Raw genomic sequence first — 22,868 nt, 5'->3', positions numbered from 1 at the left:
CCTTCGATCATGGATCATGGGGCTTATTGATTCGAGACATGTATTGATAAAATTACAATTAGCTAAAGACCTGACCAAAACTTGGACTCGAGATACACACATCATGGAAGGAGCACTGTTTAGATAATTCAAATGGTCTTTGGATTTTTCACCAAATGAGGAATCACCTATTACTTCAGTATGTGTAAGACTTCTCCTATTGCCTTTGAATTTCTATGTCACATCCTATCTTAAGGCTATTGCTCATCCCCTTGGAAAATTTCTTGCTACTGATTTATCCACTCTTACACACACTCGTCCTTCATTTGTCCGTATTTGTATAGAAATGAACTTATTAGCTCCTAAAGAAAATGTTCTCTGGATTGGTGTCAAAGATGAGGGATTTTGGCAACGTATTGAGTACGAGATATATCCTCGTTATTGCAAGCAATGTAAAATCCAAGTACATGACGCTAGTGAATGTAGAAAACTATCGGTCAAGGTCAACAAGCCTCAACAGCTTGTGAATGACAATCCAGTTACTCACAAGAGGAAAAAAACTTACATTACCTCCCTTACTCTCCCCAATGGTTCTTCCTCCTCTGAGCATAAGATAATTCACTCAACTGTTATGGATTTATTTAACAATCACTTAGTTGTTTCTCTGACTCACTCTTCCACCTTTTTGTTTGATTTAATACCTAACTTGATTTCTGATCATGATAATACTTTGATGCTCAAACTTCATTCATTAGAAGAAGTAAAACAAGTTCTCTATAACATCTCTTTAGACTCAACTCTTGGTCTGAATGGTTTCTCTTATTCCTTTTACATCTCTTTTTGGTCTATTATCCATTCAGACCTCTTTGAGACGATTACTGATCTTTTTCCAAGGTGAGCCTTTGCCTTATTCCTTGAAGCACACTTTCATTTGTTTAATCCCTAAGAAAGACGATCCCTCAACTTTTTCTGATTTTAGACCCATTAGTCTTTGTCAAGTGTCTTATAAGATTTTTTTCTAAAATTCTGGCTTCTCGTCTTACCACCTTCTTACTCAAGCTTATTTCAGCTCACCACAATGCTTTTGTCGAAGGGAGAGTCATTATTGATAGTATTTATTTGGCTCAAGAACTTACTCATATTCTTGCTAGAAACATCAAGCAATAATATTATGCTCAAAGTTGACATTACTAAATCCTTTGACAGGATAACTGGATTTACCTTTCCCGTGTACTCCGTTCCTTTGGTTTTAATGAATGCGTTGTCTCTTTATTTCAGAAATATTTTTCTTACCCTACCTTCTTTATTTGCTTAAATGGTACTCATTCAGATTATTTCACTTCTAGTAAAGGCGTTCGACAAGGAGACTCATTATCCTTTTTTTTTTTTTTTTATTCTAAGTGAAGAACCCCTAAGTAGAGGTCTTGACCATCTTATGATTGAAGGTCATGTCGCTCCTTATGCAGTCCCTAGGGGTTGCACTCCCATTTCTCATATCCTTTTTGTAGATGACCTTTTAATTTTCACCAATGGTTATAAAAACAGTCTTTCCACCTTTATGAAATTCCTTACTATTTACGAAGACTCCTTTGGACAAAAGATCAACTATTCCAAAAGTGTCTTCGTAGTTCATAACAAACTCACCACATCTAGAAGATACATTATTGCTTCTGCTACCAATTTTAATGAAGGAAACTTTCCTACCACTTACCTTGGTGCTCCCCTTTCCTATGAGAAAATTCCTTCCTTCGCTTATGATTCTATCCTTCTTAAAATTTGTAAAAAGATAGCTGGCTGAAATGGTCGCCTCTTTTCTAAATGCAGCAAACTTACCTTAATTAAATATGTGCTCTCTTCTCTATTCCTATTCATATCCTTTCGGTCCTCAACCCTCCCAAAAAAGTCATTGAATCCATTCCCAAAGTCTTTGCTAATTTCTTCTAAGGTGACATTGATGGTAATAATGAGAAATATTGGATTTCTTAGAATCACATTTGTCGTCCTTTATCGGAAGGTGGTCTTGGTATTAGAAATTTACATGACATTGTTGATGCTCTTCATTGTAAATTGGCTTGGAGATTTGTTAACTTGAACTCTCATTGGACTACTTTTCTTTACCAAAAACACATGAATGTTGGTCCCTCCTTGGATCTTATTTCAGCCAAAGCCTACCACTCTCGCTCTTGGAAAGCCATTTGCAAATCTCTTCCCATCATTCATAACGAGAGCCAATGGAATATTCATGATGGCTCTATTAATTTCTAGCATGAAAATTGGGCAGGCAATGATTCTCTTATTCAAAAAGGTTTCATTATTTCTAGCCTCTCTTTACAAATCAAAGATGTTTGTTCTCAAAATGGTTGGAACCTTAATTTGATCCACAACCTCGGTGGCCACCCCCTTGTAAATGAGGTCAATCTCTTCCTGATAAAAGAAAAAAAAAAAGGCCTTGATATCTGTATTTGGAAGCACAACAAAGATGAAATATTCTCCTCCAAATTTGTCTGGAATTTTCATAGACAACACTATCATACGTTTTCTTTAGCCCCATCAATTGGAATAAAGCCATCCTTGTTAAGATTTCTATTTTTCTTTGGAAGTTGTGGTTCAATGGCATTCCTTTTGATGATAGGATCCAACATTGTGGGATATATATGGCTTCTAAATGCAATGATTGCACATATGGGTATGGTAATACCTCTAATCTTCTCCAATTGTAAGCTTTCCAAAGAGGTTTGCCAACATTTCTGTACTATCTTTGGCTACACAAACACAATCAATCACAGTTGGAAACTTAATGCCACTCATCGGTGGTCCTCCTTTAGAGGTTCAGATCATCTCCATTTACTCGCTCACCTTCTTCCTTCCCTTTTGGGAACTTTTACTTGTTAGAACTAAATCTCGTTTTGAGGACTTTTTTACCCCTGTTGCCACTATTATTCATAAAATCAATAAATAGTTAAGAGACCTTAATTCTCTCATTAAGTCTTATTCTCTTGTACCCTCTACTAATATTTATGTCCTTCATCACCTACACATTCCCCCAACCACCATCCGGATAAAAAAACCTATCCTTGTTCGTTGGTTAGCCCCTCCTCGAGGATGTGTCAAGCTCAACATCGATGGTGCCTCTGAAGATAATCTAGGTTTGCTATGGTGGGGGGTTCTTTGATCCCATGATTTCTCTTTTGTTCCTAGTTTTTCTTACTATTTTGGTATGACACTTTTGCAGAGTTGTTTGCTTCAAAAATTGGGCTTACTTTGTGCTATCAATTGAGTGTTCATGACCTTCTTGTGGAAACTGATTCCCTACTTGTGGTGAATTGGTTTAATAAGAATTTGCATCCCCCTAGAAATATGCTGATCTTTGGGATGATATCTTACATTTAAATTATTTTTTTCTTTTAGCATTGGTCATGTTTACAGAGAAGGGAATACTTTAGCAGATAGTTTCACTAACCATGGAGCTTTGGGCAACACTGTAAGTTTCTCTTCTATTATTGAGCTTCCCAAATATATGGTTGGACTTTTTGCTTTCGACCTTGCAGGTATTGCCAACTTCCGGCATTAATTCTGACATTTTTAGCTTCTTCTTATATTTTCATTTTTGTTTCGTTTATAGTATTGTTTTTCTTTTTTCTTACGAGCCTGGTTTTGGAATTTTAAATGTTGCAATCAACTTGTTTTTTTTGGTATAAGGTATTCATCCATCATAAGTGACGTTTTATCAATAAAATTAGGGTCTCGTCCTTTTCTTAAAAAAAAACTACTATTATTTCTACACGTAATAAAATTCAACCATGTACTGTGTGTCCTATATCCAAGCAAAAATGTTTACCATTTCCACAAAGTTCTCATACTTCAGAATCTCATTTTCATATGATTCATTTAGACATTTGGGGACCATTTTCATGTCCCACTGCTGAAGGATATCGATACTTTCTAATATTTGTTGATGATTACTCACGAGTTTGTAGGAAATTTTGAATGAAATCTAAACCCAACACTCGCTTCTCAGTTCATTCTTTTTTTGGCATGGTAGAAACTTAGTTTACTACAAAAATTAAAATTTTTCGTATTGATAATGGTGTTGAGTTTACCATGATTGAATTCTAATTTCTATGTATCTAAGGGAGTTATTCACCAAACCAGTTGTGTATAAACCCTTCAACAAAATTTTATTGTGAAATGCAAGCAAACACCAACACTTACATAACATTGTTCGTGCTCTTAGATTTCAGTCTAACTTACCTCTATCCTATTGGGGAGACAATGTATTACCAGCTGCCTATTTTATTAACAAATTACCGATCATCTATTAAATCATAAGACTCCTTATAAACTCCTCTTCAGCCAAACACCTTCTTTTAATCATTTACGTGTGTTTATTGCTTTTGTTTTGCATCAACATTGAATTCTTATCTTTCCATGTTTGATCCTCGAGCAAGACGTTGTGCTTTTATTGGTTATCCTTTCGGTGTCAAAGGTTGCAACTTCTTGATTTAGATACCTTTGAATTTTGATACCTTTTGTATCTTGTGATGTTCATTTCCTTGAACACATCTTCCCATTTCATTCTTTCTCAGATCCAATCATCTTATTCTACTTAATCTCCTGGTGCTGTTTTACCTCATATTATTTCTAATCATGGTCTCCATGAATCATCTTTATCAAACACTAAACCCACCAATATTCAAACATAAATCCATTCTACTGATATTCCATCCTCCAAACCTCTGTAACTTCCACTGACCTCATACCTACAATTAGAAAATTGTCTCGACCTTGAAAAATTTCTGGTTACTTGCATCACTATCATTGTCACTTGGTCTTTTCTTCAATGCCTATGCCTACTCAGTCTTCTCAGATAAATGGTCCAAGTAAGCCCTATGATATCTCTCATCACCTCTCTTAGTCTAAACTGTCCTCCACTCATAAAAATTTTGCTTCCGCTATTTCAACTCATTTTGAACTTAAATTATTCCACCAAGCCATAAAACTCCCTCATTGGCGCGAGGCTATGGTTGCTGAAAGATCAACATTCGAGAAAAATAACATTTGAGTGTTAATTCATCTACCTGCTGGTAAGATTGCCATAGGATGTAAATGGATTTACCGTATCAAGTATAAATTTGATGGGGTCATTGAAAGATACAAAATTTGATTAGTTGTAAAAGGGAACACACAACTAGAGGGTTTAGATTATTAGGAAACTTTTTCACTAGTTACTAAAATGGTAACATTTAGATGCTTACTTTCAGTAGCTAGTATGCACGGTTGGTTTTTAATTCAGTTAGATGTTAATAATTCCTTTTTACATGGTGAGTTCACTAAGAAAGTGTACATAACTTTGCCACTTGGATTTAGTCCTAAGGGGGAGTCTCGAGTGTTGCTGAAAGATCAACATTCGAGAAAAATAACATTTGAGTGTTAATTCATCTACTTGCTGGTAAGATTGCCATAGGATGTAAATGGATTTACCGTATCAAGTATAAATCTGATGGGGTCATTGAAAGATACAAAATTTGATTAGTTGTAAAAGGGAACATACAACTAGAGGGTTTAGATTATTAGTAAACTTTTTCACTAGTTACTAAAATGGTAACATTTAGATGCTTACTTTCATTAGCTAGTATTCACGGTTGGTTTTTAATTCAGTTGGATGTTAATAATTCCTTTTTACATGGAGAGTTCACTAAGAAAGTGTACATAACTTTGCCACTTGGATTTAGTCCTAAGGGGGAGTCTCGAGTATGCAAATTGCTAAAGTCATTATATGGCTTATAATAAGCATCTAGACAATATTTTTCTAAGTTTTCTTCTTTCCTCATCAAACATTGTTTTGTTTAATTAAAATTCGATTATTCTCTCTTTACAAGATCACAAGGAGACTCTTTCATTGCATTGTTAGTGTATGTTGATGATATGTTGAACCCTAGCAACAATGAAAATTTTATTTTTGTATTCAAAACCTTACTGCATGGTGAGTTCCAACTAAAAGATCTTGGTCATTAGAAATTTTTCCTTGGGTTAGAAGTGGCTCACTCAGCAAAAGGTATTTCCTTATGTTAAAGGTAATATACATTGGACATTTTGGACACTGGATTTTTGGGTGCTAAAACTTGTTTCTTCTCCTATGGAACAACATTTAAAACTTACTAAATTTGAAGGCTCTCTACTTCTTGATCCATCCATATGCAGAAGATTAATAAGTCGATTGCTATACTTGACACTCACACGTCTAGATATTACATTCTTTGTACATGCACTTAATCAGTATTTGGAAGCTCCTCGTGAACTTCATCTGCATGCAACCCATCATGTTCTTCCATATATCAAGCCCACTCCTGGATGGGGCTTGTTCTTTCCTACAAAATCTAGCATTTATTTTCATCGAAGCAGAGTATCGTTTCGTGGCTACTGTTGTTTGTGAATTAACATGGATTCGACATTTGTTTCAAAATCTTTGTACTCTACACTCAAAAGCTACATTGCTCTTATGTGACAAAAAAGATGCACTCCATATTGCAACAAATCCCGTCTTCCACGAACGTACGAAGCATATTGAACTCGACTGTCATCTTGTTAGTCGTTTGTGACCAATTTCAAGCTGGGCTCGTTCGCACTTTACATGTTCTATCTGCTCATCAACTTGTTAACTTACTTACTAAGCCCTTAGCATATAATTCTTTCTCTGTCTTATTGCGCAAGATGGGTATCATCAACATTTACTCTCCATCTTAGGGGGAGTTTTAATTGTAGAAATTGTAGTTAGTGTAATTAGTTAATAGTAGAGAAGTTAGTTAAATATTTGTATTTCCTTTTTTCTGACTTTTGTTCTTTGTGCATATAAAAAGAGTCTTATGTAACATTTTTGCAATGCAATACAAAAAAACTTTTTCACCTTTCCAAACCTTCATTTTTTCAATGTCGATGATGCACAAGCACTACAATGATATAGAAAGCCACCACAAAGGACCCCAGTATCCATTTTAAGGCCTCAATACTAACAAAAATGCATCCCAAGTCTATGTACTTGTTCTTCTTCTTTTCTGAGGCCCCAATAGCTGATGAATATATAAGATGGAGAAAATAAAAGTTAAAAAAGGATGAATGGAGAGGGATCTAAAGATTGAGAAAGTTCTTGTTTTCTTGTTGTTTTTAAATTTGTTGTCAAGTAAAAAGGGTAGGAGGGAGAAATTGGAGATTGAGAAATTTAATTGTTTCTATAGTATTTTCTATAAAAAAAAAAATGGGAGTGGGGGCTATAATAGCATTTGTAAAGGAGAATGTGACAAATGAAATATTGGTGCAACTAAGTATTTAAAATTTATTACTCATGAATAATTAAATCAGAGTCCATAATTGTCATATGCAAAGAGCTTTTGGCTCAACTTGTAGTTCTCATCGATGAAGCTAGTTTTGTAGACTTCCTGGTGTTGAGCAATCTGCCCACCATCCATCGATTGATAACCTCTACAACAATGGCTCCCATGTCACATCATTCTCGCACTCGAACAAGCTCACCTCCACTATAATTTTTTTTTGAGCTTTTCTCGAGGATTACTTCTATTGAAAAGTGAATTTTAGCCACATAATCTCCTTTTAAGAATGAAAGGGAGGTGGAATTAAAAATCGTGAATGATGATTTAAATATAGGTGAAATCAATGTAGTAGACTTATGGATTTCGCTTGTACTAGATCAATAAAAATAATTTCACCATTAATGGATGATAATGTGGATAAAATCCATCAGCCTGTTTAGATAGTGAGATGAAATGAGATGAGTTGAAATATGTTGTGAATAATAATAAGATTATTAATTGAAATTAAATGAGGTGAGATGAGATGAGATGGTTTTATCCCACCTCTGTATCCAAATGAGCCTTAAAATCTTTTTGAGAAGGAATTGGACTTGTATCTTATATTATGGACCTGGGCTTGGCTGCTTTCATCGGCTCTGTTAAAAAGGCTCTATTAGGCCCAATTCTTCTGGGTAGCAGCGATTACGTTTTACCAGGTCCAACACCAGACTCCACCATCGTTACCCTTCACTAACCCCCTCTCCCCCAGCTCCGAAAACCTCCCCGGACTTCTAATTTCCCTAGAAATTATAAGAACATTATTCAAATTTCCAAATATCCGATCAAATCCCTCGCTCCAGATCTGAACTGAAATCGACCGATACAGAGCGAAAACTTGTATGAATGAATTGTTGGAATTGAAGATAGTCTCTCCAGTTCCGTTACCATGCCCTCAGCCGAATCCGAAGCCGTATCGCTCTTCCGTTCCAAGCCCGTGTCGGAGATCCGAAATGTGGAGGCTTCGACCCGGGCACAGATCCAGCTCAAGCAGGAGGAGCTCCGGCAGCTCGTCGGCACCCGTTACCGGGACCTCATCGACTCCGCAGATTCCATCGTTCTCATGAAGAATTACTCTCAGTCTATCGCTTCCAATCTCTCCTCCATCAACAATGCGATCCGTTCCCTCTCTTCCGAGACTCCCAAGTTCAACTCCAATCCTAATTTGACCCGAGCGCGGACCTACGGGATCGCCTGCCGGGTCAAGTACCTCGTCGACACACCCGAAAACATCTGGGGCTGCCTCGATGAGTCCATGTTTCTGGAAGCCGCCGCACGGTACTCACGTGCCAAGCACGTGCATGACAGACTAATGAACAACGAGGATCGTGGAGAGCTATCGATCCTGTCGAGTTTCCCTCTGCTTCAGCACCAATGGCAGATCGTGGAGAGCTTCAAGGCTCAGATCTCGCAGCGGGGTCGAGACCGGTTGCTCGAACAACGCGGCCTTCCAATCTCGGCCTACGCCGATGCGTTGGCCGGCGTGGCAGTGATCGACGAGCTGGACCCAAAGCAGGTTCTGTTGCTCTTTCTGGACACCAGGAAGTCGTGGATTTCGCAGACACTAGGTACGTGTGCTCACAATCACAATGCTATTTGCGACGACGTAGTTTCCGTGTTTTGCGAGGTTTTGAGTATAATTCAGATCACTGTGGGCCAAGTGGGTGAGTTGTTCTTGCGAGTGTTGAATGATATGCCGTCGTTTTATAAAGTCGTATTGGGTTCGCCTCCCGCATCTCAGTTATTCGGAGGGATTCCGAATCCGGATGAGGAGGTCCGGCTTTGGCAGTTGTTTAGGGATAAATTGGAGTCGGTCATGGTCATGCTTGATAAGGAGTATATTGCGAGGGCCTGTTCTCTGTGGTTAAGGGAATGTGGGCGAGAACTTGTCAATAAGATCAATGGGAGGTATTTGATTGATTCCATTGGTTCTGGACAAGAGCTTGCTTTGGCCGAGAAGTCCATAAGGGAGACCGTGGAGAGTAAGACAGTGTTGGCAGGGAGTTTGGAGTGGTTGAAGAGCGTTTTTGGTTCGGAGATTGAGTTGCCTTGGACTAGGATAAGAGAGCTTGTTTTGGAGGATGAATCTGATCTGTGGGATCAGATCTTCGAGGATGCTTTTGTGAGGAGGATGAAAATGATTATGGACATTGGGTTTGAGGATCTGACGAGGGTTGTGAATGTGGTGGAATCGACTCGTGCCATTGGGGAGAATTATTCTGGTGGACAAATTGATTTCCAGGGGTACTTGAACAGACCTTCTACGGGTGGTGGGGTTTGGTTTATTGAATCTAATGCTAAGAAGGTTGGTGTGCTTTCTGGTTTTAAAGCACCATCAGAAGAGAACGATTTCCAGACTTGTCTGAATGCCTATTTTGGTCCCCAAGTTAGTCGAATCAGAGATGCAGTGGACAGCCGTTGTCAGAGCATTCTCGAGGACCTGCTCAGCTTCTTAGAATCTCCAAAGGCAGCTCTAAGGTTAAGGGATCTGGCACCATATCTACAAAACAAGTGTTATGAGAGCATGTCCACCATATTGGTTCAATTAAGGAGTGAGCTTGACAATTTATATGGGGCCATGGAAAATGCCAACAAGGAAGGTCAACCTCTTCCGCCAGCTATAATAGTTGAGAGATCTCTTTTCATTGGGCGACTGCTGTTTGCATTCCAGAACCACTCAAAACACATCCCAGTGATACTTGGTTCTCCAAGGTTTTGGGTAAATGAAACTGTTGTGTCCGTGGTTTTCGACAAGTTACCTTCCTTGTTGAGACAACAATCCAGAGTGACTGCTGATTCTCCTGTATTCGATAGCCTGGGAAGACAAACACCCATTGGCACTAAAAGAAGAACTTCATTAGCCACTGCAGCATTGCTTGGAGCCAGTGAAACTGCAAGCCCAAAACTTGAAGAATTCAATAGGCTTACACGAGATCTTTGCATTCGAGCACACAATTTATGGATATTATGGCTATCGGATGAGCTTTCAACTATTGTTTCTCGGTATCTTGGACAAGACGATGCATTATCATCAACAACTCCTTTGAGGGTATGCGATATTTGTGGACAACTTTGTCTTCTTTGTCTATCTTTTTTTTTTTTTTTTCCTTCTGTCATCATATTTTATGCCCTTTCCTTCCCCATACTTTTGGCCTTTTCAGCATGCATTTGTGGTCTTAAATACACAAAAAAGAATGTATATAATTGTCATCAGAGGTTTTTTTATAAGTAAATGATTGTATTAATAAGAATAGGCATAACCTAAGTACACAATGGGGTATACAAGAAGTAACACGTATTTAGGAAGAAGAAATGGAAGCTAGAAAATCATGAAAATCGAGTCCATTGAAATCTACAGCTTTGGCCCAATAAAGTTCTAACAAAAAGCAATCTAATCTCATCCAAAGAACGCTCATTGTCTTCAAATGTCCAATCATTTCGTTCCTGCCATAGGGACCAAAGAATACAAATATGAACCATCTTCCACACAACTGTGATTTGTGGAATACCGCCCAGGTTCGTCCAATTGGCCAAAAGCTTGACCACCATAGCAAGCATAACCCAGGCTAGCTTGACATCTTCCCATAACGCTCTAGCAACCTCATAATGCAACAGAAGATGATCCACAGTCTCACCACTTTTTTTGCACATACAACATCGTAGAAATCTTGATTTTTATAAATGAGAGATTTGAGTGCTTAAAAAAAAAGGAAGGTTTAGTAGTTCATGTTATCATTACATTTGGGGTTGGGGTAGATAAGGATAAAATGATTCATTCTAGTAAGCTTGTTCTTAGGATCTGATTATAATTGTTTAGCCTGTTAAAATACTGTGAATTGTGCAGTAAGATTTGAGGGAGTAAACTCCAATTTATTTTTTTGGGATCGATACCGGTAAAACATAAAATAGTAGTCAAATCAGCACTTGTAATGCCCCAATAGAAGGTCCAAGTCACATGACTTATACTCCAAAAGGACTAGTCAATGATACAATTGGAGTCCCATTGGAACATTATAAATAGCAAGAATTTCTCATTCCTAAACAATTTGGGATCCCATACACCACTTACCATTTCCTTATCATATGAGGTATCACAATACTCCATTTTGTCTTTGTTGAAAAAAATGAATAATGGAACATTGTTTTTGATAAGTAATAATGAAACATCTTTAGATAGACCAGAAGCTTAAGATTATGCTATAAACTGGTTTGAGTCCAAACTGACTAGAATTTAATAATTATTCAAGAAAGGGAAACTTTTTAGACATTGAGAAAGAGTTGCTTCAGAATATAAGGCCGATTAAACCTAGTTTCAACCTCTAGTACATATTGAAGGAGTGAGCTTGGAGTAATGAGGAGTAAAATATGGTGGTTTGCTTACCCTTTTTTTAATTACTCCTTTTTTTTTTCTTTTTTTTTTATAAGTAAATGATTGTATTAATAGAATAGGCATAACTCAAGTACACAATATGGTATACAAGAGGAAACATGGAGAAAAGTAAACAAGAAAATCATGAAGGTCTAAACCATTAAAATCTATAGCTATGGCCCATAGGAATAACGTTCTAACAAAAAAAGATCTAAGATCCTCAAATGATCGCTCCTTGTCTTCGAACATCCTGTCATTTCACTCCTGCCATAAGCACCATAGAATACAAATAGGAACCATCATCTACACGGCCTTGATTTGTGGAATACCTCCTAGATTTGTCCAACAAGCCAAGAGCGCCTCCACGCTAACTCGAATTACTTCCCTTGTCCTAATCAATTTATCTTGGTTTTGAATGACAGTATTATTAATAAAAAAGGTACAGATTGGTGATATTCATAAAATGTCATTTACTTTACATTATAGGTGGCATGACTTTTAATAAGAATCTCGTTTGCCTTTTTATTCAGAGTAGAATATAACATTTAGGAAAATGTTGAAGTATTTCTACTTCTAGGAAGTGGGTATTTATTTTGAGACATCCCAAAAATGTTGAAGTATTTCAACTTCTAGGAAGTGGATGTGTATTTTGAGACATCCCAATAAGGAAAGCAATATATTTAAATTGGAAGGAGAGAGTAATAGACATGAGATGGGAATCAATGTGAATCAGATGTCGGATCAACTTGTCCATAAGTTATGGAGCAATTGGAATCAACACCAGTTAAATGCAATTGTTTTTGATTAAATGATTTTGAAATGGCTTTGGATCAACTTGGAGCTCAGCTAATCATTATATGCTAGTTTTAGCCTAAAAAAGGAATACCTTTGATGATACTGCTTTTTTTAAAAAGGTGATGAAAAAAATTTATATATAAACTTGTGCAAAAAAATACAATAAAAAGTGATTGTACACACACTCCCCACAGAAACAAAAAAGGGCTACCATGGGTCTATCAGTGCTTGTACTCTATATGCAAAACGAGTTAAGTGTTTCTATGCAATGTTGTTTGCGATTTACAATGTATATTTGGTAATTTGTAAACCAAGCTGAATCATCTTTTGATTTTTTTTGTCAGGGCTGGGAAGAAACGGTAGTCAAGCAAGAACAGGCTGATGAGGGCCAATCAGAGATGAAAATATCTCTTCCATCCATGCCTTCTCTTTATATTATTTCGTTTTTATTCCGAGCATGTGAAGAAGTTCATCGTATTGGAGGTCATGTACTTGACAAAATGATTCTGCAAAAATTTGCATTAAGATTATTGGAAAAGGTATGCAAATTGCTGGATATTTTGCTTGATTTTTCTTTGCTGTTATTTTGGAATATCTTATTTTTTGTTGTCACCATCTGTAAATGTTTGAGCTTTATCATTGTTGAAGAGAATTGTGGTTCATTTCACTATTATTTACGGTTATTTTATTTTATTTTTATTAATGATGTAGCTAATGCACTAACGTGCACATAATAGCTATTGGTAAATATGTTCCTTTATTTATTGGTAAGCTTTGGTAAATATATTCCTTGATGTATGTGATGGGTACTAAAGGGATTTCCTTCCTCTAAACACGGTGTAATTGAAGCTCTGAAGTGTTATCTTCAAGAGATTGTGTTGTTTTTAGAATTGGGCTCTGACTATAGTGATTCAGTGGCTGAACTCTGCATTTGATTAACATACTTATTCAATTTTAATGAATTTGCCTATTAAAAATGATGCATTTGAATGCATGCATGATGACTCTCCACATGTCTAAAAAATTAATTTTACTTTTTAGCTGTCTGTTAAAGGGATGCTAATTCCAATACCTTAAGTTTTCCATTGAACACCATATGAGAAGCCACTGTGATTAGATGCACTATGTAACCACCTATTTCATCTGATTGGGACAATACAAGTGCACTAAGTTTTCCATTGAGCACCATCCGATTGCCAATTAAAAAGGAGACAGGTTAAAGAAAATTGACAAAGGAACCGCTGTTATAGAAGGGTGATGACACTGAAGTTTTTAACAGTTTCAGTTTCCCTTACATTACAATGTGAAGTTGAACATTGATGGGTGTAGTTTGGGGAATCCTGGTGAATGTGGAGGTGGAGGGGTAGTTCGGGATTTTAGAGGGGGAATCTTGGCTGGTTTTATGGCTTATTATGGAAATGGTACCGACACAATGGCCTAGACTTGGGGGAGGCTTGGAGAATGTGATGAGATGAGAATTTTGTGAATAGTAGTAAGTTGGTTTGTGAATAGTAGTAAGATGGTTTGTGTTAAGTATTTTTTGGATTTTGAGAAAGGAGAGAAAAAGTTGAATTAAAAATATTATAAAGTTAAAATATTGTTAGAATATAATTTTTTAATATAATTTTTGTTTTGGGATTTGAAAAAGTTGAATTGTTTGAAAGTTTCGGAATGTTGTAATGATTAGTGAAAGTATTTGTGTTTGAGTGATGTTTGGGAAGAAAATGAGATGGGATGATATTTGTTACCAAACATCCCCTAAGGCTTTGCTTGATGGTCTGCGAATATGTAATATGTTGATGCAGTCTAATGTCGAGGCTGAAACTGATTCCCAAGTGTTGGTTAACTGGTGGAATGGACAGGGTGATGTTCATTGGGCTGTGCAAGAAGACTAGGAGGGAATTGCTAACTCTACAAAGGAGTTGAACATAGTAGTTAGACACATATAGAGAAATAAATCAAGTAGCTGATTTTCTTGCTAAAAAAGGAGCTAAAGGAAATTCGATGGATTTTGAGCGGGCCCCAAAGGAGATAACAGGCCTGTTGAGATTGGATAGGATAGGATTGTCTGTAATACGTTGTAAGTGATAGATTTGGATCTTTTTTTAAAAGTTTTTTTTTTGGGTGCAATGAAGGTTGTTGTCATGGTTTTCCTCTACCATAAGTGAGAGTTTTAAATAAAAATAATTATTTTTTTTTTAAAAAAGTTTCCTTTACAACAAACATCCACGTCCTGAAAGCACAGGTAGAGAAGAACTGATTTGAGGTCCTTCTTTAATTGAGGAATTATATTGGATCTACAGATTTTCTACGGGAGCCCAGGACTGTTAGGTGTCTTTTGAATTTGATCTTATAAGGGAAAGCATAAGTATTTGTGGACCACAACCGTGATTTCATAGCATGCACGTTCCTGTTTGTTTTCTTGTCAATGATTTAGTTGTAGGAATTTTTTTTTTATTAGTAAAAATATTGTATATATCAAAAGGAGAAACCAAGTACACTGAATGTATACAAGAAAACACATTGCCCAAAATGACCCAACAAGCCCCTAATGACCCAAAAAGCCCATAAAAAAAACCAACCCAAAGTACATCAGACCCGACCCCAATCCCTTGTTTCCCGTAAAACTAAAACTCTACCCGAACACCAACCCAATGCCTTGATTCTCGTCTTCACAATGCCCTCCATTTAGACTTCCCTCTAGTTGAACTACCACCCTTAGCGTCATAGTTGATTGTCGAAAAAAGACATTGTAACTCCCTGCTTTTCTTGAAGCTTGATTTGGTTTCAAGTGTGCGGCTTGCCTCGATCGCAGTAATTAATTCGTTAAATTGGTCTTCACATCCTCCATGTGAAATTCCCACGAACTGCTGAATCTCAGTAACTTTTGGCAGAATCCAATCCGTTATTGGAGGAAGAGAGACCAGGGGTGCCACAATATCCCCATCAAACTGCACTCCCAACTCTAGACATTCCTCTACACAAGGCACCAACATCAAACCCATTGGTTCTCTAGTAACTCCATTGGTTCTCTCCAATGTTATCGGGATCCCCATTGGAGATTCTTGGGTGATAGCAAGTCCCTTCACCTTTGGGGTGATAGCGGATTCTACATCTCATTCAGACCTCGGTAGTGCACCCTTTTCCTTCAACTCTGACGAGGGAGCCATAGTTTCTTCAGGGACCAAGGGTGTAATACCGACTATCGATCTATCCTGTGTTACACAAGGCAAATGACATTCTATTACTGATGTCTCTATGCCAATACCCAATGTAGACCCCGCTTTAAATAACCCAGATTTCCTTTTGATCCGCCATACTCTCTTGTATCTAGTTATAGGGATAGAGCCGAATCCGATCTTTTGTTTTCATTTTTCTAAGTTTAAAGGATTCGTGCCTATCATGTTTCTTACCACCCTATTGCCTCCAGTTGAAAGTCGGTCTATTTTCGTAGACAAGAAAGTTATCGCTGCCTTTAACTCGACAAGTTGGGTTTCCATCTCCTTTAGAGAATTGTGCATCTCGACAAGCTGGTCCTGAGGCGTGATTGGTAGACCCCCCACACTCTGAACCCCCGAAGCATGTCCTGTCTTTAGAGCTGCCGCATAGGATTGCCTCGCCACTGAAGATGTACTTGGGTCTTTATGCACCTCCAAGTTCTCCCTCCCTGCCACACCACCTGTAGCACCTTGTCCTTCCAAGCCGTCACTCCCTCTCTTGCCGAAGGAAAAATGACGTAGCACCTCCCCCATCCTTCTCCAGCCACTGCCCCCCTTTTTAGGAATGAAAATAAAATTCCTCTTCCCCCACCACCATACTTCTCCACCACCATATAACGTTCGCGAGCATTTGAGCAGCGATGCACTGTGAAACTGCGTCGACCTTCCCTAACAGTGGAGAAAAAATCTTGTTTCTTATCCTTAGTGCACGCTTCTATGGCCTTGGCCAGCCACTGTACTGTTGTCGAACCCAGAACCAACTTAGATATCACCCTTCGACTCCTTTCAGTAATGGCCAATATGCTCCCCTCCTTCACCAGTGTAAAGGATTTAGATTCTATGATCAACTCCATAGAAGAACCCATACTGGCCCACTCCCTTTCTTCAACAACTATTCATCATCTTAGAGACAAATCAAAAAACCGTTGGGAGCCGCAAGCACTGCACAGTTGTCTGGACTCCAGGTCGTGCTCACTGCAAGCACTGGAGAGTTGTCTTTCCAGCTGCAAATCGTGCTCATAGGAGATGCCGGAGTACTCGTCGGAGCCTTCAGAGTCGATGGCACGACCAACGGAGCTTTCAGGAGGATCGCCGGAGTACTCTGAGAGACAATACAACGATATCTAGGATGCCGGAGGTTGGACCGACGCCGGACGGCCCTTAGCGAAGTGGCCGAGGTCCGTCGGCATCTGTGACGACAGTGCGGTGTGTCTCGCCGGCATGGGTGGGTGGCGGCAAATCTGGTTCCTTAGGGTTTTCACGCTTCGTAGTATTTTCTCACTCCTTTGGACCGATGCCGGCCGACCCTCAGGGAAGTCGCCGGGGCCCATGTTTGTCTGTGACGTTGGTGAGAGGTCACTAACCAGCAAGGCTGGTGGCGGTTTCCAAAAAAACTAGTTGTAGGAAATTGATCTTAGAATGTAGGTTTTTTTATAAGATAATAATATTAATGAGCAAAAAGGTGTTACTCAAGCTCACAAGGAGGATACGGTAGATACACTAGTTAGAACAAGTAGGTGGGTGTAAAAGATCCTAAAAACTAAGGCCCGGTTTGGATACAAAAGGTATCCCAACTCATCTCATATGATCATTACAATTTTCTTAAATTCTCACACAAAATATAATAAACAATTCAACTTTTCATATTCCAAAACAATAATAATATTAAAAGATAATATTCTAATAATATTTTATTCAACTTTCATCTCAACTTATCTCATCTCTCATCTCAACTCACTATTCAAACCTCCCCTAGAGGTGGAAACATATGTATGCTGCCATCCAATGGTAAAGGGATGTATAAAAGAAATCCATAAGCTCCTCCATGGTCTTCTCACAATTCTTGAAGCCTTGATCATTTCTCTCCCTCTATATGCACTCTGCCATTACATTAGGCAATTAGGATCATTTTCTGTCTAATTCTCACTTTTGTTGGTTGCCAAACTGACCCTTCCAACACTTAAAAAGATTCACCTCATGTTCTTTTATACATACAACATTAATTTATCAATACAACCTACTGCTTCCTCAAATTATCCTATGTAACGATTTTCCCTAATGCTGCCACTCAAGCAAAGAAAGCCTCTCTCAAGGGAAGTTACTCCTCAAATCATTCTTCCTTGGGAAGGAGGAACTCTCGTGGGGGTGAGAATGCATGGTTAAACGATTTTACTTCAAATACCCTTTTCTTAGATGGGGCCCAGCACATCTTGTTGGGCAATCTTATTCCCAAGTCGTGCACAACCTTGCATAGCACGATTAGAAATGATCCATCTCCCAATCTTGTGCAACTCTAACAAAGTCCACTTCCCATTGATTGGAGCCATTTGAAATCGGCAAATTCTCTACCACTGAATAATCCTTAACCTGTGCAAGTAATGAACAACACTGGAAAGGTCTCTTTAAGAGGTTGATTTCCACACCCTACCTCGTGTCAGGACTTTATCTTGGAGCCATTTCCCGTTTCATCCACTTTGTAGATAATCTTTGGAAAAAGTTTCACAACTCTTTGGCTGGGCTCTTGCACGTTTTGTTTCTGGCTGGAAAAACTCGCGGCCTGGCCATGAGATTGATTGGGAACCCTGCTGGTCATTTTTGTATTCAGTTTTATAAGATGTACAGTCTGGAGGATTGCATTTTGTTATTTTTCCTTCCCATGTAGAAAATGCATAGAGGAGCTACCCTTGATAGATTCACTTGATATGGATACTGTCTACAAGTTAAAAGAGAAAAGAAAGAGAGGAGGTTGTGATCAGCAGCTGTCAGCCGACGTCTTGCTTTTGATAGATTCACGTGGGTGGTCCTACATCAATTAAAGGGGGCTGTTTCTTCAAAAAAAAAACTGTTTCATTAAATAAACTTGTTCGATAATCTGAAATCAAAGTACACTTATGTTCTCATAAAATAATTATTGATCTTTTCATACTGTAAAGTCTTTTAGTCAAGTGCCTAACCAAACTGAATAAGTTCTCTCATTAGACTGAATACCCTGCAAGCTGTTTCCTTCTATAAAATGTCAATTATTTTTCTTCCTATTTTTAACGTTTTTGGCAGCGGTTGCTCATTATGTTGTAAGATCTTTTAATATTCTGGGAGTCCAACTGCATCCCTGAGTTCCTTTTGTTCGTATATTAATAGCATTGTTTCCATGTAGGTCATGGATATTTACGGGGAATTTCTTTCTGCTAGAGAGGCTGGTGGATCTCAACTGTCAGAAAAAGGTGTTTTGCAGATTTTAGTGGACTTGAGGTTTGCTGCTGATGTTCTTTCTGGGGGCGATTCCAGCTTGAGTGAAGAATTGTCTACTAGTATGAAGCCAAAGTTGCCTTTCGGGCGGAAGCAAGATCAAGGCCAGAAGAAGTCAGTCATCAGAGAGCGTATCAATGGATTAATAAGTCGTCTTTCACAAAGATTGGATCCTATAGACTGGCTTACGTAAGTTACGTTCTGGTTAAGAGAAAAAGTTTGAGTTTTTATTCTTCTGCGCTCATTTTAGATGTTGGGATTTTAAAAAATGCCATCTTCAAAGTTAGGATTAGAGATGGGAGTTGTATTGCTTGTGTCTTTGTCCCACATGGTATCCTCAAAGGAATATACATATTCACCTGGGAGCTGTCAGATCTGTCAGTTGAAAAGTCATGGTTAAATTTGAAGGTCCAACTGTCGAGCATGGTGGAAAAAGATTGGATTGACATTAATGGCTTATGATTGTGAAAAAAAGTCGAGTGCCTGGAATGTTAGAAGAAACCTATTTGATGCAAAGTAAAAATGAAACAATTATCCAGACTGTCGGCCAATGTACCCAACAAGATATTTAACACTTGCGTTTCTTGATACTCAAACTTTAATGGTTTGTTGAGTTTCTTGATTTGAGGTTTGACTAAAGTATGATCTGTCAAGATTATTTTACTGTGGATTTCAGAAGAGGGAAAACATCATCGTTCTCTTTGGGTTGCATTGTGAAAATTTTGAAGTTTTACAAATAATTACAACTTGATAAGTAGTTCTCTGTCTTTCACTCACAATTAGTAGATTATGACTAGTCTTGCCAAGGATAGATAGAATAGTATGCTTATGTAGTACACAGCAAAACAATTCCTTGGCAGAACCATCTAGAGGTAGATCTTTGTCTGAAAACACCTGGAGGCTTTTTTCATGGTATTCTTATTAGTTAATTCATTATATACTCATGAAAAGATTTTCATTATATAGTATATCTTTTAGTCATTTTTTACTTTAAATGTTCACCTCTTTTGACTTGGTAGTGCTTTCTGATTTGTTTCAACTCATTTAAGGTATGAACCATATCTCTGGGAGAATGAGAGGCAATCATACCTGCGGCATGCTGTCCTCTTTGGATTCTTTGTGCAACTTAATCGAATGTACACAGATACTGTTCAGAAGCTGCCTAATAATTCGGAGTCCAATATTATGAGATGTTCTACAGTTCCTCGCTTCAAATATCTCCCAATCAGGTTGGTGTTCTGCTTTCTTTTCATAAGTTATCATATTATATGCAAGTGTGCATAAGTTCATGTCTGTCTTCATGAATCAATATATATTATTTTATTTTAACAAACTTATCAAAAAAATATTATTTTATTTTAACAAACCCCTAAGGGTTGGCTCAAGTGGTACAGGCCTTGGGTTTGGGGGTATGCTCCCCCCAGGTCTAAAGTTCAAATCCTATTGGGTGCAAACAATCTCTAGGGGCCATTGGACTGGGGGGGTTAGGGGCATCCTCGGAATTTGTGCATCCTCGGAATTTGTCGGGACGTTGTTCCCAAACACCTGCTGCTAATAAAAATAAAATAAAAATTTAATGACATCTGCCAAACCAGGCTGAGCATCTGAAACCAATCTTGTATATCCTTGCTTGAGTCATACGACTTATTTGTTTATATATTTATTTTCAACCCCATTCAAAATAAATTATGGACAGCTTTAAATACTCTGTAACATTTTCTTACTCCTGAGTCATTGGCTATGCAGTGCTCCAGCATTGTCTTCAAGAGGCACAACTAAGACATCTATTTCAACAACTTCAGATGATATCTCTTCAAGAACGTCCTGGAAAGCTTATGCAAATGGTGAGCTTTCACGAAAGATGGATTTGGATGATAACTCCAGTTTTGGGGTAGCAGCGCCATTACTGAAGTCTTTCATGCAGGTAAGACTGCCGTATATCATTGAAAAACTATAAAATAAAAGGTATTCCGGTGAGAATGGGATTGGTTGACTATTTATGTAGAATATGACTGGATTTCTGCTATTTGCAAATCCTACCTGATGGTCCTCTCTTACGTATAAAACGTTGCAGTTTAGGATGTTGCGTGCTATTCAATGAGATGCAATATGCTGATGAAATATATAGGTGGCAGCAAAAACTATTTGCTCATTTTGTAATCAAACAATTAAGAAATAATGAATTCAGGTCCATCATCCCCTTTGCACAATCTCTAAAGCTACTCTTATTTCTCCCTCTTTCCAAATACACATCAGACACGCGGGATCATATCAACATTAGTGCACACTGGTTTGATCTCCAAGTTGGGCCTCTTCACCTAATAACCTGCCATCCGGTTTGGGTGTTGGATTATTGAATGTTATAGCAGTACATTGGGATTGATTTGGGTGTCTACTTTAATAAGTCAAATCGAGATGGGAATCATGCGAGGGATTCTGTAGATTGTTTTTCTAGAGTGAAGACATATATAGCATGATTAATGGCCTTATCTTTTATGAAAATATGGCTTAAACATTTTGTCATACATTTGTGTTTGCATTTTACGGAATTGAGGCTTAAAATATTTTCCTCGTAATGGTCAGGTTGGAAGCAGATTCGGAGAGAGCACATTGAAATTGGGATCCATACTTACAGATGGGCAAGTGGGCATATTCAAGGATAGATCAGCTGCTGCCATGTCGAGTTTTGGAGACATTTTACCTGTCCAAGCTGCAGGTCTTCTTTCGTCCTTCACAGCTTCTAGATCTGACGCTTGATTGTCCAATGGGTCCTTCCCTCCCTTTCCTCCATGGATGTGAACGTTATTTAGTTGAAGGAGATGTGAAACTTGATGAGTATTTGGGGACTTTGATACAGCAAAATCACGTTCCGATCCTCAGTTGAAAGAATATGTATATAGTATAGATAGGAATTAAGAGTTTTTGAGAGATTTTCCTCGAAGTAAACAAGAAAGTGGAAAGAATATTATGTGAATGGAATGCAGAGGAATCAAGAACTTTTCAGAGAATTTCAACAAGTGAGAGAAGATGGGGGACTGAAGATGTGCGGGAGGAGATTATGTCCAAATAAAATAGATGATACGGTTCGAATTGAGGCTGTACGGACTAAAAAAAATTGTTAGCAGCCCAAGAGTTTGCAGCTCAGTGTTTTCCCTAGTTATTGTGAAGTTGAAATGTATCAAATAAAGTACATAGTGAGACATCTTTACTGAAAATATTACAAGAACATGGCAAATGTGAGGGCTTTTAGGGGAAGCTTTATTTGGTTAAGAGTTGTCAGAGCCAGAGGATGTTCTGGTGTGGAAGGGAAGCTCTAACATCTTGTTCTAATTGGAAGGGAAGTTTATGTCATATGGACAACAATTGGACAATGCATGGCATTGAGTTGTTTGCGGTAAATATATGTACAAGATGGTTGGCTTCTACGTTTTGTTGGCATATGTTGGATCTAGTAGAGGACATTGCCAAACTCATTTTCATTGTTAGTGGCTAGCTAAGATCTAAAGCTGTGAAGTTTGTCTGGCAAAACGGCACGAGGCCTCTATTCTGTTCTTTCAGACAACTGGGATGAGCTGTGTTGAAGGTTGTCTCGAAGAAGCTGGACTTATAAAATTGTTAATCTGGGCTCTTGATTCTTTCATATTCATTTAATCTTGTTTAAAATGACCATTCGCATACCCCGTGTATTATCTTCTTTTTTTGTGCACTGTGAAACATATTTTTAGATATATTTTTACTCAACTAAAGCAAACGTATGAAGAAAAACTGAGAGACGATTATTGTACCCAACCCAACAGAACAGGTCTCCTCATGACATGAGTTTGTTTTGCATGTTTGAACGGATGATTTACTTCTCTTGAGTTTTTTGGGGTTTAAAATGTAAGGATACTTATGAGCTCA

General features: G+C 38.0%; 1 protein-coding gene across 1 annotated transcript; it reads left to right on the top strand.

Moving 5' to 3' along the window:
• The first annotated feature begins 8,011 nt into the window (after positions 1-8,011).
• LOC121251622 (conserved oligomeric Golgi complex subunit 1-like) lies at positions 8,012-22,828 on the top strand. The gene is made up of 6 exons (XM_041150907.1): positions 8,012-10,389; positions 12,849-13,043; positions 18,877-19,157; positions 20,018-20,197; positions 20,715-20,892; positions 21,552-22,828. Exons 1-6 carry the CDS (start codon positions 8,230-8,232, stop codon positions 21,723-21,725), a joined length of 3,168 nt encoding a protein of 1,055 aa, XP_041006841.1. The 5' UTR covers positions 8,012-8,229; the 3' UTR covers positions 21,726-22,828.
• Positions 22,829-22,868: the final 40 nt, after the last annotated feature.

The sequence above is a fragment of the Juglans microcarpa x Juglans regia genome, chromosome 2S, assembly GCF_004785595.1.
Source record: "Juglans microcarpa x Juglans regia isolate MS1-56 chromosome 2S, Jm3101_v1.0, whole genome shotgun sequence".
Classification (NCBI taxonomy): domain Eukaryota; kingdom Viridiplantae; phylum Streptophyta; class Magnoliopsida; order Fagales; family Juglandaceae; genus Juglans; species Juglans microcarpa x Juglans regia.
The sequence above is the reverse complement of the archived record's forward strand: the minus strand, read 5'-3'. Positions and strand labels throughout refer to the sequence as shown.